The sequence below is a fragment of the Lygodium microphyllum genome, chromosome 4, assembly GCF_053477565.2.
Source record: "Lygodium microphyllum isolate KBCC chromosome 4, Lygodium_microphyllum_v1.1.10, whole genome shotgun sequence".
NCBI classification, from domain to species: Eukaryota; Viridiplantae; Streptophyta; class Polypodiopsida; order Schizaeales; family Lygodiaceae; genus Lygodium; species Lygodium microphyllum.
Window position 1 is genome coordinate 93,715,766 of NC_141138.1, and position 17,138 is coordinate 93,732,903.

A 17,138-nucleotide genomic window follows, 5' to 3' on the forward strand; every position below is an offset into this window, starting at 1 on the left:
TAGAGCATTGTTCTTTTAATTCATTTCTTACTCTACAGAAGACATCTTGTCAAAATATGCAAATATTATATGCCCCTATGGCAGGGCAATGTTTGTAGATCATTCATAGATGCTTTGAGTTGAATTAAGAGGAGCTTTTTCTCTTATTTCTTGGCTGTAGTAACTTATCCTTATCAGGAACTCAATTTGAAGCCCTCTTGAAGCAAGTCTCTTTGCCCTACAAGCCTTGTAATTAACTCATAAGCTTTTATCCCTAACAGTTTACATTGAATGTAATCATGCAAAGTTGATTCATACTATGGCATCATGTATGAATGATGGGATGTAGAGTTGTTTATGATACATGACAGCATATTGTACTTGATTTTATAATTGGTGATTGCTCTTACAGTCAAGAAAACAAGCTTGATTTGAGTTAGAACTTATGAGATAATACTCTTGTGATCTTTGCTAAGAACATACAGTTGGAAGCTCTATCAACATCTTCAAGAACTTGGCTTGAAACCTTCAACCCTTCTCTTATCTCTACCATCTCCGGAGTCTAAGCTCTTGAACCCCCATACATTCTTCTCTCTCAAACCCCTGTGATTGACCGTGAAGTACCTCTTGAACCTTTAAACATTCACTGTAATCTACTTATCTCTTGAAGACACATCTTCATCTATCTTGTCCAGTTTTCTTGCCAAACTCCTGTGGTGACCTTCAACCCTATGAGCTGCGACAACAAATACCAAGGGTTGAAGAAACTATGCTACTTCCTTAGGAAGACCCCCTCTCAACCTCCTTGGAATGGCACTACCACTACCGAAAGGGACTACGGTTGGCTTAGGAATGGGGATAGGATTCAACTTTGGTATGGGTAGAAGACCATTAGTTAGGGATGAGATGATTTTAGGTATGGCTCTAAGACCCTTGGCCATTGAGGAACAATTGTCATCTACATATCCCAATTTTTGGTAAAATGTACAAAACCTGTTCTTTTTAGTTAAAAAAGACCATGAGGGTCTTTATGAGGGTAGGAGTGTGTGAATAACTACTCTAAATGCAAAAAGCACAAAACCAATCATACAATAAAGCACAAACTGATAAACACAGAATACAATTAGGCTTAGAGAAACTCAAAGACAGTGAACACAATGAATAATATAGTAAATGACTACTAAATATACAATGCTCATGCAACAAAACACACTACGCAATGAATACTGAACTTCTAACTCTTGTATCTCTATGAGCAAGGCAAAGGTTTCGAGCTGGAGAGCATGCCATACTCCAAATGAATCCCAAAATGCAACAAGGCAACCTCCATGTGTCAAACACCAACAAAGACAGCCACAAAATGCTAGATCTAATACAAACAAACAATAGAAGAGAGGATATGCAATAGAGGAAGAAGAGAAAAAGTCAAGGTAGCAACCACAAACAATAAACGCAACATGGGGAGGAGAGAGAATGTCAGGCCGGAGCTCCAGACTATAAGTACAACCTCCAAAAGGTTGTGTGCAGCTGGACGATAGAAGGGATCAGCAAAACACTAATGTAGAGTAGTCGCCAGCAATGGAAGAAAGAGATGGAGACTGAAATCAAGCGCCAACTTGTAGCAAACAACAAAGGGAAGATCCGACCACGATGTTCTTTGTGAACAAGGTGTGGGCAAAAAAGATACGGCTCCTAAAACCTGTGAAAACGAGATTAAGGGAGAGCGGTGGGTTGCATGTCTATTTATAGAAAGTTTGGGACACCCAAATGAGGGTTTTGCATGTGGGACATAGTAACTCTATAGGATCACATTTCTTTTTAAATAAAAAGGTTTTTTCATTAATTAAGCATATTTGGGACTATTTAATTCAAGCTAATGCAATTTTAGCTCAACAAAGTATACTTCTTCCTTTTTCTTTTAACGGAGGAGACTAACCATCAGCGTCAAAATGTGGTCCGTGTTTATGGTCAATCAAAAAAGGCGGTTGAATCTAAATGTGGAGGTGATTCTTTTTCACTCCTTGCTTCCTTCAAAAGGAACAAGATGGGGATTCATAAATTTGGGCAACCGAGGAGAGTGGTACAATGTGCAAGAAGGGGATTCTTCACACACCAATACTAGAGGACAACGAGTAATACATTTACAAGTGTATGTACAAGAGAGTATTAAAGGTGGCATTCTTGCTAACGATGTACCATGATGCAAAGTTGTATACCTCTAAGTGTCTAGGGATGGCCTAAAACCTTGATACGCATTAAGACTCGATAACCTCTTGTAGGTCTAAAGTGAATGTCTAGATTGAAAGAAGAGGAATCTAAATGTAAAGTCAAAATGAGAGAGAAGGGCAAGAAATGTAAAGGTGAATGGGAAGCACCAAACTCATACTCAAATGAAACAAAAGATGAAGGATTACCTTGTGGAACATCTCTGAACGTAGAGTTTTCTTCAAAACCATATCGGTATCAATCAGGGTCTCCATGGTAACTTACAATTGGTTCTTGTATGACAAAAGGAGCAATACAGACAAAATCAGACTCGCACAGAAATGGATTATACGAACCTACCACTGAGCTTGATTTGTGAAGAGTTTGAACTCTTGGATGTGTCCTAAGTGGATAGTCTTTCCTCAACTGAGAGGTGATCAATCTTGTCAATAGAGTGCTCCAACTAAGATACACCTTGTGAAGAAGTACGGGACAAAGAAGAGTTCATCCTCGACAAGTGATCCCTACAAGAAAGGTTAGTAAAAGGAGTGTTGTCCTCCAAATCAAGACCATAATACCTCCTCGAGGCCTTCATTGAAAAAGCAGTTGGAAAAAGTATCAGAGGATCCACAGATGAAGTCATCTAAGCCATCATGAATTAGTTATGTGTCGTTCATATATCTCACACAAAATCAAGCTCTCCACGACAATCACAAGATACTATCTAAAAGAGCATTGGCTATGATACCATGTGAAGATATGATAGGGTTTGCTGGAAATGGAAGGGTAGCAAGCTGAAAACCAAAAGACAGCAATCTTTGGGGCTGAAACTTGTAAATGCAGCAATGTAACTACCTGAAGATGATGGCAGCTAATCACTATCAGCATTGCAAGGCTGGCCAACAGCTGTAGACCGTGTAGCAACAGCCGTTGGGGGCTCAACAGCTAGTGGAAGAGGGCTGATAGCTGAAACCTGCAAGACAAGGATGAATTGAATAGTGGGAAAACTATCTATTTATAGATGCAAAAGGATCCTCCCAAATTAGGGTTAACTCTCTAGGACCACACATGTTTAATGAAACTTTTGGTAATTTACGTATTTTGAGGCTGTTTTAAAGAGCTAATCAGTTTGTAATGCATTTTTAGCTCAACAAGGCTGCGTCAAGTTTTTTTACTGAGACCAGTGTCAGGATCTCACTTCATTTGACGATGTGTACTACGTCCCCCAACTTGAGGTGAGCCTTTTATCCAGTCAACAACTTTGCCAATTAAAGCAAGCAATTTTCTTTTTCAATGACCACAACCAAGGTCATAGACACTCGAACCACACATGGCAAGGCACGGCCTAATGGCCTCTATATGATGACCTAGTTCCTCTCACAACTAACTGCCTACAACTCTAAATTTCACCATTTCCATACTTAAGCCACTACGTGGGAGCCTACATACAATGAGTGCATATGCCATTTCCACTTTGGACACCTTGGATATGACTCTCTATTAGTTATCACGCCATCAAATGATTGAGGGAATCCCATGCCTTGAACTATCCAAGGATGTTTGTCACACTTGTTAGCTTAGGAAGTAGCATCACACGCCATTCCCTCAGTAAACCATACATAGAGAGCTAAGAAGCTCCTGAGACTAATTCACATTGATTTTTGTGAACCAACATCCATTACCACCCTTAATGGTGCACTGTACTTCTTTTTTATCATGAGTGATTGTTCAAAATGTATTTAGGTATATTTCCTAGAGCATAAATCCGACACCTTCACATACTTCTCTACATAGGTGTGCCTTGTACAAAATCAAATTGGTCATCGTATAAGAACCATGAGGAGTGATGGTTCTTACACAAGCATGGCATCTCTCACTAGCTCACCTCTACCAATTCCCCCTCTCAGAATGGAGTTGTAGAGTGTAGGAACCGGACCATGATGAACATGGCACCCTCTATACTACTCGTAGCAAAGCTCCTGGAATATCTATGGACTGTGGCTATTAACACATCATTGTACATCCTCAACCAGTACCCGACTACAGCAGTCCCTCAAAAGACCCCCTTCGAGGTATTCTTTGGCACTCACCCTCTCATCTCCCACTTCAAAGTCTTTGGGTGTCATGCCTACATGCACACACCTAATGATAAGATAGAGAAGCTCGATCCCTAAGCTGATCTCTTGATTTTCATAGGATACTCCTCCCGGGCAAAGGCCTATCGCTTGTTCGATCCTTGGATGAACAAGATGATTGCCTAGAAAAGCTACAAGATGAACAAGATGATTACCCAAAGAGATGTAGTTTTTTATGAGAGGGATATAGTGCAGCCCACTGCACCGGCCTCCACGCTGATTCCTCTGCCTACTTCATTAGCTTTTTTGAGCCGGGTCTACTACTCCCTCCTGACCCATTCGCAGAGTCTTCCACACCCCAGCCTCCTACACCCACTCCTGACCCATCTGCAGAGTCTTCCACCCCCAGGCCTCTTTAGTGCATTAACCAGTAATTTAGTATCAAGCCAGGATGGTCCCAGATTGGCACACATTTCCTAGGCATCTTGCATTTCATGACAGCATCCCTGCATTCCAGGCCTCTGTCCCCTGCATCCCCTGTTGCTACGCATAGAGGACCTCTCTGAGATGTCCTCATCATTAGGGACATGACTTATAGAGCCCACCCTCCTCTAGACCTGTCCAAGAGACAGACTCCTATGGTCTAATTCTCAAATTTTAATTGTAACACCTCTACTGCTGAACACAGCCCCATGCCCAGCTGATCAATAGCATAGACAGAAAGGAGATTAGAACCCATAGCTCTAACATACAGAATCTCAGAAACTGACTTGTGGCATTAGCAGTACTTATTTGGCCTCCTCAATTTTGAATATTTTTCTTTTTTTTTACATCTCTGTTAGGCTTGTGAGCATGATGTCTTGAAGCTTAGTTTCCTATACTTCGGGAAAAGATAATCAGAAAGAAGTCAATATAAAATGTCCAATCAGTGTTTTAACAACTACGTTCTTATGCTGCTAACATGGACTTTCTCAATGGTAGTCTTAACATGTTCAAAGATTGTACTTAAAAATTTTAAATTCATAAGTCTGAAAACATTAAAAATATTGAAAACTTGGTTTCACCCCATGATATCAAATGAGGATCTTTAAATAAACTAGTGATCATAGATCTCTATCGGACACTACAGACATTTTCTCACACTCTAAATTTGAGGGTCACATTAAAAATCTATGCCTCAATATCTCATCATGTTAAGGGCCACATTATACACTTTGGGAGCCACAGAGCTAGAAAATTCTAATCATTGTATACTTTAGCCCTGTGAAGGGGTCAGCAATTTGTCTATTCCCTGTAACACTCACTCTCAAAGAGGATTCCAAGTCTCAACCTCGACATCAGCACAAACAAAACACCAGGTCTAATTCAAAACAAACACATGATCAAGGCCTTAGCAGAATTCATGCATTGTTTTGATGCATAAAGATGAGAACCATGATTCTGCTCCAGGAAATATGTAGACTTCTGAGCTTCACCACCATTGTCAGCTCCTTATACTTTTCTTGACAGGGCTTCCAAGCCTAGCCAATATCAAAAGTTTGTTTTTACACATACAACACATTATTCCTCTTCTATATGGATGTGTATGAGACTTCACACCAACGAACTTTTAACTTAAAACACAAGGGAATAAAAAGTTTTGAATGTGCTTAAAATCCAGCCTTGCGAGTGTCGTATGTGAGGGCACCTGCTTCAAAAAGGATAATTTGATGCCACAACACTCCATTAAATCTAAACTGCATGCTAATCTAGCACTGCAAAATAGTGTATGAGCATGCTAACGGTAGCCTACAGTTTAAGCTTGTGGATGCAAGTATAGCTTGACTTTTTGTGAACATCAAAATCAATGTTACAAAAATAAAGTGCTGATCAAAGCAGATACCCACCTATACATTTGAAGCCAGTGGCTAGCAATGTCCAAAGCCAGCAAGCCGAGAAACAGCCCAAAGCAGCTTCTATATTCAATGAAAAAGAATTTCCAGTCAACCCTAGAAAGTTTTAAGATTATACATAGAGCCTAAAGAATGCACAAAAGATTTGCACTGTAACTCACTTGTATTTGTGCGAAAGGACCACAAGGAGTCCCGCAGTGCTCACCCTGAGCCAAACCAGAAAGAATACAGGGAATTTAGACACTTGAACATTCTCATATTTACATGAGCGTTCCTTTCTAAAACACATAAAGTACCTATCAGTGACCATATCCAGAACAGCTCCAAATGTAGAAGCTGTAAAGGTCATGACATGGTTAGTGTATCAGTAAGACTTCTAAGGAAAATTGTAGTAAGATCCTTCAGTGACTTCCAATTTCAAAATTAAGAAAAATCACAATTGAAGCATTAAAATTGCATACAGCAACCTATAACCTTGAAAATACAAACAAAGTACCTGCAGTTTCAGCTAAATTAAGAAAAGAATCACTGAAAACCTGAGATTGTTAGTAACTCATATAGTCTGGAATCGAATTGTATTTGCTAATAAAAATCAAGCACTTACAAGCTTTTGCAACTTAATGAGCAGATCTGCTTCAAAAGCAACGAAACTAAACAAATTCGAAATCTTGTAGGCTGTGCAACATCAGAAACTTTTGTGCCCCCTTATAGTAGAGATCGGCTAGCTGCTAACTATTATATACTAACTATTATATACTTGGACATCCAAGATGGGCACCTATAGCATTGGCCACCAACCACTGACCATTAGGTCACTAGGTGTGAATGCACCCTACTCCTAGGGCAATTAAGGGGTATCGTCACATGAAATTGCCCTAAAGTCTAATGTGGTTAAGGAGTCCTATAACAAGAGCACATCGGCTCACTAGTGCCACATCTCGTGTGATCATGAAACCAACCTTCCTCCTCGGATAGGATGGTAAATCCGTGATTACAACTTAATTATAGCAACAAACAATAAATGCAAATCTAAAAATACAAATTTACCTACTAATCTTGGACAATGCACACCCGATTGGCCCCAAAATTGGCACCCCTTTCAGTATTTCTTTAGCTTTATTGAAGAAAAAGTTGATTTACAATGGGATTCTCCCAATCTCTTTCAGTATTTCAACTCCCCTTGCTGTCCAAAGTGACCAGTAAGTCTTCAATCTATTTTGCCCCTTGATTCAGGCACTCAATAAGCCTTCACCCACTTCATAGACGATGGAAATGCCCCAAATTCAATGGCTGGCTAGTCCTCCACCTGAATTCAGCTGAAATTCACCTTTAGCCTTGTTGAATCCAAGACTTGGAGCTTCCAATTTCTGGAAAGCTTCCCAAGGCTACTGCTAAACCCTAATTTCTGCTGTAAATTAGGGTCTACAGCAAAGATATTTGCAATTTCTCAGCCTCCAAGGGTCCAAATGCTAAGATCTTCAGAGCAAGGCTATGAAATGACTGGGAGATGAGAGGGAAAGCTGTAGAGAGAGAAAATTCAAAGTCTTGTCGCGAAGAATGACTGAAAATCAGTCAAGTGCAACTGCTGCCCGACCACAACAGCATGTAGATGCAAAGAACTGAAGAAAATCGGTCATTTACTACTGTTGCCCTGCCTCAACAACCTGTAGATGCTGTCTCCTGCTGTTGATTAGTCTTCTTTTGCCCCTGGCTGCCTCAGAAGGTCCTCCAATGGCTACAAATCAAACTAGCAACCTCCCCTCCCTATCTCTTGCAGACTAAATTTACAAAAATGCCTCTCCCTAGCCTCTAAAGACGTTTTTCAATCTTACATGGACATTTTTGACAAACAGCAAGCTTCTCAAATGGTTTTTCCAGCATTTTCTATAATTAAATATTAATTTTCAATCTTTAAATACTGAAAATTAATCTAATAATTATTTCAGTGCTCTGAAAAATAATTTGGCTAGCCAATAATTAAATTGGCTAGGCAACTTCCATTCCCGAGTGTCTCTGCACCATCTTTGACCATCAGATTGGTGTTAGGTACCATTAAACGCCACTTCTCTAATGTCACCAACTGACACTTAAGGCCAAATGGATGACCTAGGCCAACAACTAGCACCAAAAACCAATAAGTACCTGTGCGGCATAACTTATAGCAACTTTTGCCTTTGACATCCCGTGATTTCTTCAGGTCTTGGGCTCGTGAATTTACTTTAACCCTAGTTGCACCTCACATATGCATCATTTACTTAATCATGTGATTAAAAATTAATCCACATGTTACGTGAGGTTTCAAAAATGCATGTCCTCTTGACAGCCCTTCCCCTTGAAATCCTTGTAATCGTCCTCGATTGCACTTCTAAATGCATCAAAAGCAAAGTACTACATTGGAATTTCCATAGGGCATCATAGTCAACACAACATTACACACTGGTGTTCAACCATTCCTATGCCCAACATATGCTGAAAATTACCAACCAACATAACATAGCATAAGACTCACAAAGAATCTCAAAAACATTGTCATATTATCATGTGACATGTCCATTTCTCCTGAGCTGAACTCATCTAGCAAAACCAAACGATAGCATAGCATAACCAAGCATAAACCATGGCTAAAACATCAATGGCATCATAACATATGCTGTTGTCCATGGAACTAGATGTAAACCATTGAAAACTGAGCATAATCTGATCATAAACTGATCACTTGCTGATCTAAGAACTTATCACAAACTGTTGCAAATGTGACTCCAAACTAATCACAAACTCATTGCAAAAACTAACCAGCAATCTGTGCAAAAAATTATGCACAACTGATCCAAAAAGTGACCATAAACCGTTCTCAAGCTAATCAAAAACTAAGCTGAAACTTATCAGAATTTTAGTCTCAAAATTGAGGCAAAGTTCATGCTAAATTATTCATAAGCCGACGCAAAAGTATAGTTCTAGTGCCCGGGTAAAACTCATACACATTTGCATACCTCTCACAGTGACTAGTACACTAAGTAGTGATCTCATGGCAAGCATACTATCAGCGCAATACCTTGGATACATGCTGAATACATCCGAGATCCACTACATACGAGAGTTGTCCATAACTGGAGAAGGGAAAGTGCTACCTCCCCCTTAAGCATCAGGCAATACTCTGGACCCTTCTTCTGCTAAACCTGATAGAGCCCAAACTAAAGTCGGCTCTAACTGAAAGGCATCTAAGTAAAGCTGCAACAACTGAGGATGGTCTGCCAAGTCATCCTCTTCCATCCATATAGCATCCATTGGTGAATAATTCTGAAATTTCACCAAGTATCTCCTAGAAACTTTACTTTGAGCTTTCTTTCCTTAAGTGCCAAAATCTGCTCACGTACCAAAATCTCATCTAGCTCCTCAACCTCAGGCTAAATTTCAACAAACATATCCTTTGGCACATCACCATCAAAAGGCCTCAACAAACTAACATGAAAGGCATTATATATCTGTCAATGTGGAGGTAATTTCAGCCTATATGCCACATTGTTGATCTTCTCCAACACCTGGAAGGGCCCATAGTATCTCATACTCAACTTTGGATACAATCTTTCTCTTCCTTTCATCTTTTTCAGCCTTGCCTTTTCAAAACGCAGCAATATATAATCACCCTCTGCAAACTGCAAAGCATGTCTATGTCGATCACTTGCCCTCTTTTGCTTTTCTTGCGATTTCTAAAGTGCATATTTTATCTTTGCATAGGCTACATCCAAGTTTTCCACATAATGATCAGCCTCAAAGATCTTATCCTTAGTTTGCAAAATAGGTGGTGCCTTCTTGCCACTCTCAACCACCTCAAATGGAGCTTTGCCTGTAGAACTATGTACTGTGTTCTTGTAAGCAAACTCAACCAAGGGAAAATACTGCTCCCACTGTGTCTTGTGGTCTGAAACATAGCATCTTAAAATATCTAACACTGTAGAATTTGCTTCCTCAAACAACAAGCCCTTCCAAAATAAACTGGTCATCCGAGGATCTCGATCACTAATGATCGACTCTAATATACCATGATATTTAAAGATGTGCTGCAAAAACAATCGTGCCATATGATCAACCTTTATTTTTTTCCTCACCGGAATGAAATGGACTTATTTGCTAAACCTACAAATGATAGTCCATATCCCATCATTCCCTGTAGGTGTCTTAGGAAGCTCAAAAATAAAGTCTGTTGCAATGCTCTGCCAAGGCCAATCTGGAATAAGCAAGGGCTGTAATAAACCCGAAAACTTTTGCCTATCGTGCTTTATCTTCTGGCATATGATGCATGTCTTAACAAATTGTTCTATATCATGCCTCAAAGCTGGCCAATAAAAGAAATGCTCCACTGCCTTGACCATGGCATCAATACCTCTGTGTCTTGCATACGGAGGAACATGACTTTCAGTGATAACTCTAGGCCTTAACTACTTTGTGACACATAGTCATCCATGCATCATCAGAAATCCATCTCTTAGCACAAAGTGTTCATGCCTTTGGCCATTGCAAAGCTGATCATAAACATTAGCAAAGTCCGAATCAACAACATATTGCTCTTTCATGGCATCAACTCAGTGTGATAAACCATGTTGACAGCTGAAATTTGTGGCTTATGTAACAGTGCATCAACCACAACATTCTTTTTACCATCAATATGTACAATCTGAAAATGAAACATAGAGAGAAAATTTGCCCATCTTATATACTTCTCTAACAACTTTGTCAGCGTCAGAAAGTACCTCAAAGTTTGATGGTCTGTCTGCACTGTAAAATCAACCCCTAACAAATAATGTTTTCACGTAGACAATGCATGAATTACAGCCAAGAGCTCTTTCTCATAGACCTGCAAATTCTTTTCTGCACCCTCTCATAAGCGACAACTCAACCGTCTTGCATTTTCCTTCAACTTTTCAAATGCTAAAATTTCCACTGCTGTCCATCTAAATGGCACATCCTTCTTCTACAAGGCATACAATCGAGATGCAATTTCAGCAAACCCGCGTACATACTTCCTGTAGTAAGAACATAAACCCAAGAAGCTACGGATCTCATGCACATTCCTCAAAGGTGGCCATGATCATATTGCTTCAACCTTTACAAGGTCCATGCGAATACCATCAGCCGATACAATATGTCCCAAAAAGTGGATTTCATGCAAGAAGAATTTACTTTTCTTGTCATCGATAACCAGCCTATGGTCACACTGTTCATTAAACACCATATCCAAGTGTTTTCTATACTCTGCCTCGTTCTTTGAATAGACAATCATGTCATCAAAGAAAGTGCCCACAAATCCTCTATGTGGCCTGAAGATACGATCCATCATCTGATTAAAAGTGATAGGAGCATTCGTAAGTCCAAAAGGCATAACAAGAAACTCATACAATCCAAAAGATGTCCTAAAAGTTGTCTTAGGCACATCTTCTAGTCTAATGTGTATCTAATGATATCCACTTTTCAAATCTATACTACTAAATATGGTTGCCCCTAGCAATCTATCCATAACATCATCGATCCGAGGAATCGGAAAGCGATTCTTTATTGTGATCTTGTTCAAAGCATGATAATCAATGCACATATGCCATGAACCATCCTTTTTTTACACCAAAAGCACTAGAGAACAAAAAGGAGATGAGTTGGGCTGAATCAACCCTTTTTCTAAGAGCTCATTTCCCTGAGACATAATCTCCTCCTGTTGGGAGACACGGACTCTATAGGGTGGCTTATTAGATGGGCTACTTCAAGGGATAAGATCTATGCCATGATCTTCTGGCCGTTCAGGCGGTAGCTGCCCTAGAAGTAACTAAGAGAAGCAACCAACATACATTTTTAAAAATGACATGCGATCCTTCTCTAACTTAGACATGTTTCCAACATTCTCACTCTCATCTTTATCCTTAGTAAAAACCAAGTACGCTGAAAGATGATTTTTCATTACTTTAGAAATGGCAGCTACAGATACAACACGGACAGATTTACCTTTCAACTTTACATCAAGTGTGAGTACCTTTCCCTTATGCTAAATAGTGATCTTTTTTACACGAGAATCAATCACTGCATGCATACGGTGACACCATGGCATACCAAGCAATACATCACAACCCTCAAGTGAAGCAATGAAGAACTCTTCACTGTCCACATATCCTTGTATGTGCAACCGAAGCTTTTCAATGAGCAGTGTGACAAGCTCTGCATGGCCTTTACATGCCATTCCAACTTTCCCCATGGGTCCCATCTCATCCTCTCTAATGCCTAGACGGGCGGCCATATCAACAAAGATAAGGTTGGCTCGTCCACCATTATCAAAGAAAATCAATGCATGTTGATCCCTAATTTTGCCCCATGCTCTGCACAACTCAGTAGCATCATCATTAGGCTAATCACTAACAACATTGGCGGGCACCAAACCCACTGATGTTTTAGGCTTCTTTTCTTTAGAATCTCCCTGATTTTCTAATTTTCCAGCTTGCTGGCTATTAGGATAGTCCCTTGCAATGTGACCCTCTTGTTCACAAATAAAATATTTATTTGCAGCTATGAATTCCCTACATTGTGCCAATGTTTTCGAGCCCTTTCTTTGTTGTTTTGGCCCCTTTTCAAGCTGATATCCAGATCTGTCCCTTTTCTCAACCTTAAACAACTTTTTATTCGACTTCTCCCCACTCTCTAGGAAGCCCAAATCCTTCCCACCCCAACAAAGCATCGGCTGTAGCAACAGTCTTTATAAGCTGAGACATGCTAGACACGGTAGATTTAATACAAAAATCCCTGATTCCTTTGGGCAGCCCATCCCACAAACATATTTTTCCACTTGCTCATGAAGGGGTACGAGGCGATAAGAAGTAATAGGCAGCAATGCATCCCAAAACTTCTTATTATATTGCTCCCAATTCTTACATTCCTTAGCATCCAGCTTATTCCAAGCTGTCATGATGTCAACCTCAAAGGTACTTGTCAACCAATTCGATGCAAACATTTGCTTGAATTGTACCCACATTGACAGTGCCCTACCTTGCATCAAAAGAGTGGACCACCACTATAATGCAATCCCTTTCAAGAAAGTGACTGTCTTTCAAATCTTTGAGGACTCCATGAAGTTCCCCCCTGAATAGGCTGCATCAAACAGCTGAATGAAAGTTAAAGCTTTTAGCCTATCCTGTACACCACTTAAGGACTCAAACTTCACTCCTTTTCCACCCACATCATAGTCCTTTGCTACCCCTTTGGGTGTCAAGTTGTCATACACTAGCTACTGCAAAAAGGGTGCATTTGCTGAATTCACATCAAAACCAACGTGAAACGGAGCATTTGAATGACCAACATTCATTCCTTGAGCCCCATAAGCATTCGGGGGTGCAGATGCAGTACTAAACATGCTACTTTGTGCCCCAGGCATCAAGCCAATGCTGCCATACATAGGGTTTTGCATATTTCCAGCCATACCTGAATACATTGGGCCTTGCACTCCATGCATTGGTTGCTGCATACCACAGGTATTTGTGCCATACATTCGCGTATGCGGTCCTTGTCCAACCATGGTATGAAAAATCGTGCTTCCACCAAAATATCCTGGCTTCCCCATCATAGCATGCACGCCTGGCTATCCAAGATCAATTGGATTGGCACTTCGGTGATGGCCATGCATTTTCATTCCTTGCCCCGTAGTAGGTACCAATTGTTTTATTTCATTAGCATCTTTGGAAGCTTCAAATGAAAGGTTTGGCATTCTCTTCGGTGCATCTTGTTGTTCCGAAGGTGTAGAGGACGTCTTCTTCTTGCCTTTACTGTCCTTCTTTGAAGCATTCAAAAATTAGGTAAATTAAGGATTCTTTGTCAATTCAGCAAAGAGATTTGCTGCTGTCCTCATCCGATTCTTGAACTGGTCATCAAATTCCTCTTCACTTTCCTTATGCCCTGAAGGCCGTGCATCTTGCCCAACAGCAACATTTTCAGCTTGTTGTCCATGGTCAAAGCCTTGTCCAAGGTCAAGCATTGCATTTCCTTCATTCCCATGTGAACGTTAATACTAGAGAGACGTCTTCACTGCTTGAGTCCATCTCATTGTACGAAGACATATTACTGTACTTTCTCAGCTGAGAGTAAAAATCAGCACTAGCACAAAGCTTTGGCTTGCAATCAAGTGCCTCAGGCCCACCAAATCAAGGGATTGAGTGGTATCCCGGTAATGGAACCATGAAACCAACCTTCCTCCTTGGATAGGGTGGTAGATCCCTGATTACAACTTAATTACAGCAACAAACAATAAATGCAAATCTGAAAATACAAATTTACATATTGATCTTGGATAATGCACACCCGATTGGCCCCAAAATTGGCGCCCCTTTCAATATTTCTTTAGCTTTATTCAAGAAAAAGTTGATTTACAATGGGGTTCTCCCAATCCCTTTCAATATTTCAACTCCCCTTGCTGTCCAAAGTGACCAGCAAGTCTTCAATCTATTTTGCCCCTTGATTCAAGCACTCAATTGGCCTTCACCCACTTCATAGACAATGGAAATGCCCCAAATTCAATGGCTGGCTAGTCCTCCATTTGAATTCAACTAAATTTCACCTTCAACCTTGTTGAATCCAAGTCTTGGAGCTTCCAATTTTTGGCGCACTTCCCAAGGCTACTGCTAAACCCTAATTTCTACTGTAAATTAGGGTCTACAGCAAAGATATTTGCAATTTCTCAACCTCCAAGGGTCCAAATGCTGAGATCTTCAGAGCAAGGCTGTGAAATGGCTGGGAGATGAGAGGAAAACCTATAGAGAGAGAAAATTCAAAGTTTTGTCGAGAAGAATGACTGAAAATCAGTCAAGTGCAGCTGTTGCCTTGCCACAACAACATATAGATACAAAGAACTGAAAAAGATCAGTCATTTACTACTACTGCCCTGCCTCAACAGCCTATAGATGTTGTCTCCTGCTATTGATTCGTCTTCTTTTGCCTCTATATGCCTCAGAAGGTCCTCCAATGGCTACAAATCAGACCAGCACCCTCCCCTTCCTCTCTCTTGCAGGCTGAATTTATAAAAATGCCTCTCCCCAACCTTTAAAGACGTTTTTCAATCTTGCATGGGCATTTTTTACAAGTAGCAACCTTCCCAAATGGTTTTTCTAGCATTTTTCATAATTAAATATTAATTTTCAGCCTTTAAATACTGAAAATTAATCTAATAATATTTCAGTACCCTAAAAAATAATCTAGCTAGCCAATAATTAAATTGGCTAGGCAACTTCCATTCCTGAGTATCTCTGCACCATCTTTGACCATCAAATTGGCATTAGGTATCATTAAACGTCACTTCTCTAGTGTCACCAACTGACACTTATGACCAAATGGATGACCTAGGCCAACAACTAGCACTAGTTACCAGTAAGTACCTGTGCGGCATAACTTATAGCAACTTTTTCCTTTGACATCTTGTGATTTCTTCGAGTCCCGGGCTCGTAAATTTACTTTAACCCCACTTGCACCTCACATGTGCATCATTTACTTAATCATGTGATTAAAAATTAATCCACATGTTAAGTGAGGTTTCAGAAATACATGTCCTCTTGACAGATCACCACACTTGGTGTTATGTTCCTGGACATCTAGATGGGCGCTCCTACCGTTGGTCACGATGGTTACAAAGTGACTTAGTACAAATGCATTAATGGCACTTTGGGGTTAGGGCAACTAGATCCTATAAATAGGACTCAAGGCCCTATTGAGCGCATTCATTCAGTGATCACCACCCTTGCACTCTTGGCCCATTGGCCGACACATCCATACACCGAGATGGTGTGGGTTGCTAGTATGGGACGCCAACCCTTGGCATGTGGTAGTGGCCTAAAGTGCTACTAGCTCCCAGGCTCTAAGGTGAAGCCATTTAGCTCTACAGCCAGAGGTGAGTCTAATGTCTAGTCCCTTTTATGTCAAGTTTGGCTTCTGTTGTGTCTCGTGCGCAAGTTGGATCCTAGGGAGATGATATATTGGTATTAAAGTATCAGCCTACAATTGGACGCAATATTTGATGGCATGCACAAAACCACTTTTGCTTATGGGACCATGATGGCTCACACTTGACAAGTGCACCTTTATCGTGTTAAGGGTGGTATGGGACACTACTCGCGGGAAAGTCGTGCACGAAAGGCACGTGTTATGGGTGGTGGGTACGAAAGCAAAGTATGTTTTTTGTTTTGTACCCATGATCAAGTTTTGTGTTGAGTTGATGCTTGTACACAAAAAAAAGGTGATTTTTTTTATAACCTGAGTCTGGCAAAACATCATCGGAGGCCAAAAACTTATAGCCCATTAAGTGTTATTATTGTGTTAACATTTAATATTAGCATTCCTTTTAACTTTAGCATTAAGATTAAAAGTTATATTAATATTCATTTTGAACGATCGCCATCAGGGAGAGAGAAGTAAGATTTTGAATCGTGGAGTGAGAAGAACTTTCTTTTCGTGGAGAGAGAGAATGATTGTGCAATAGTGGTGAAGAGAGGAAGGAAGAAGAATTTTTGCTACAAAGTCATTTTTTTCCTTCAAACAATTAGAGAGAAAGAGAGAGAGAATTATCTCACTATGGTGAGATCATGAAAGAGAGGCACCATGTAGTATATGGTAGCTCAAGGAAGGGGAACGAAGATGAAGCAGGCAATGACAAATTGTCCATCAAATTGATGAATGGACTATCCATCAGACTTGACGGACTGTCCGTTGACAAGTGGACTATGCACACCCTACAAAAACAACTACGTGATACTGGTAAGGGATTGAATCTCCTTCTTGATAACTTGTCTATTTTGTGATGTCTTGGGTCTAACCATCCCTTTTCATTCCTCCCCCCCCCCCAAAGGCCCAGTTTCTTGAAAGGTTGCAAACCACATCTTTTTTACCCAAAAAAAAAAGAGTTTATGCAGTTCTAGCAACATTTGCAAGTCTTGGTAGGCCATTGGGCAACCGATGTGCACCCTTTGTCCGATGC

The 17,138-nt window shown here is 40.3% G+C and overlaps 1 protein-coding gene across 1 annotated transcript in view; it reads right to left on the minus strand.

Annotated features, from left to right (window-relative positions):
* The window catches only part of LOC148037336 (putative CDP-diacylglycerol--inositol 3-phosphatidyltransferase 2), a 71,245-nt gene that overhangs the window by 22,223 nt on the left and 31,884 nt on the right, over positions 1 to 17,138 (minus strand). The window contains exons 4-6 of the mRNA XM_087676244.1: positions 6,448 to 6,487; positions 6,313 to 6,357; positions 6,146 to 6,214 (exon numbers count right to left, since the gene is read on the minus strand). Coding sequence (XP_087532370.1) covers positions 6,146 to 6,214; positions 6,313 to 6,357; positions 6,448 to 6,487 — 154 coding nt within the window. The remainder of the gene's footprint in view (positions 1 to 6,145; positions 6,215 to 6,312; positions 6,358 to 6,447; positions 6,488 to 17,138) is intronic.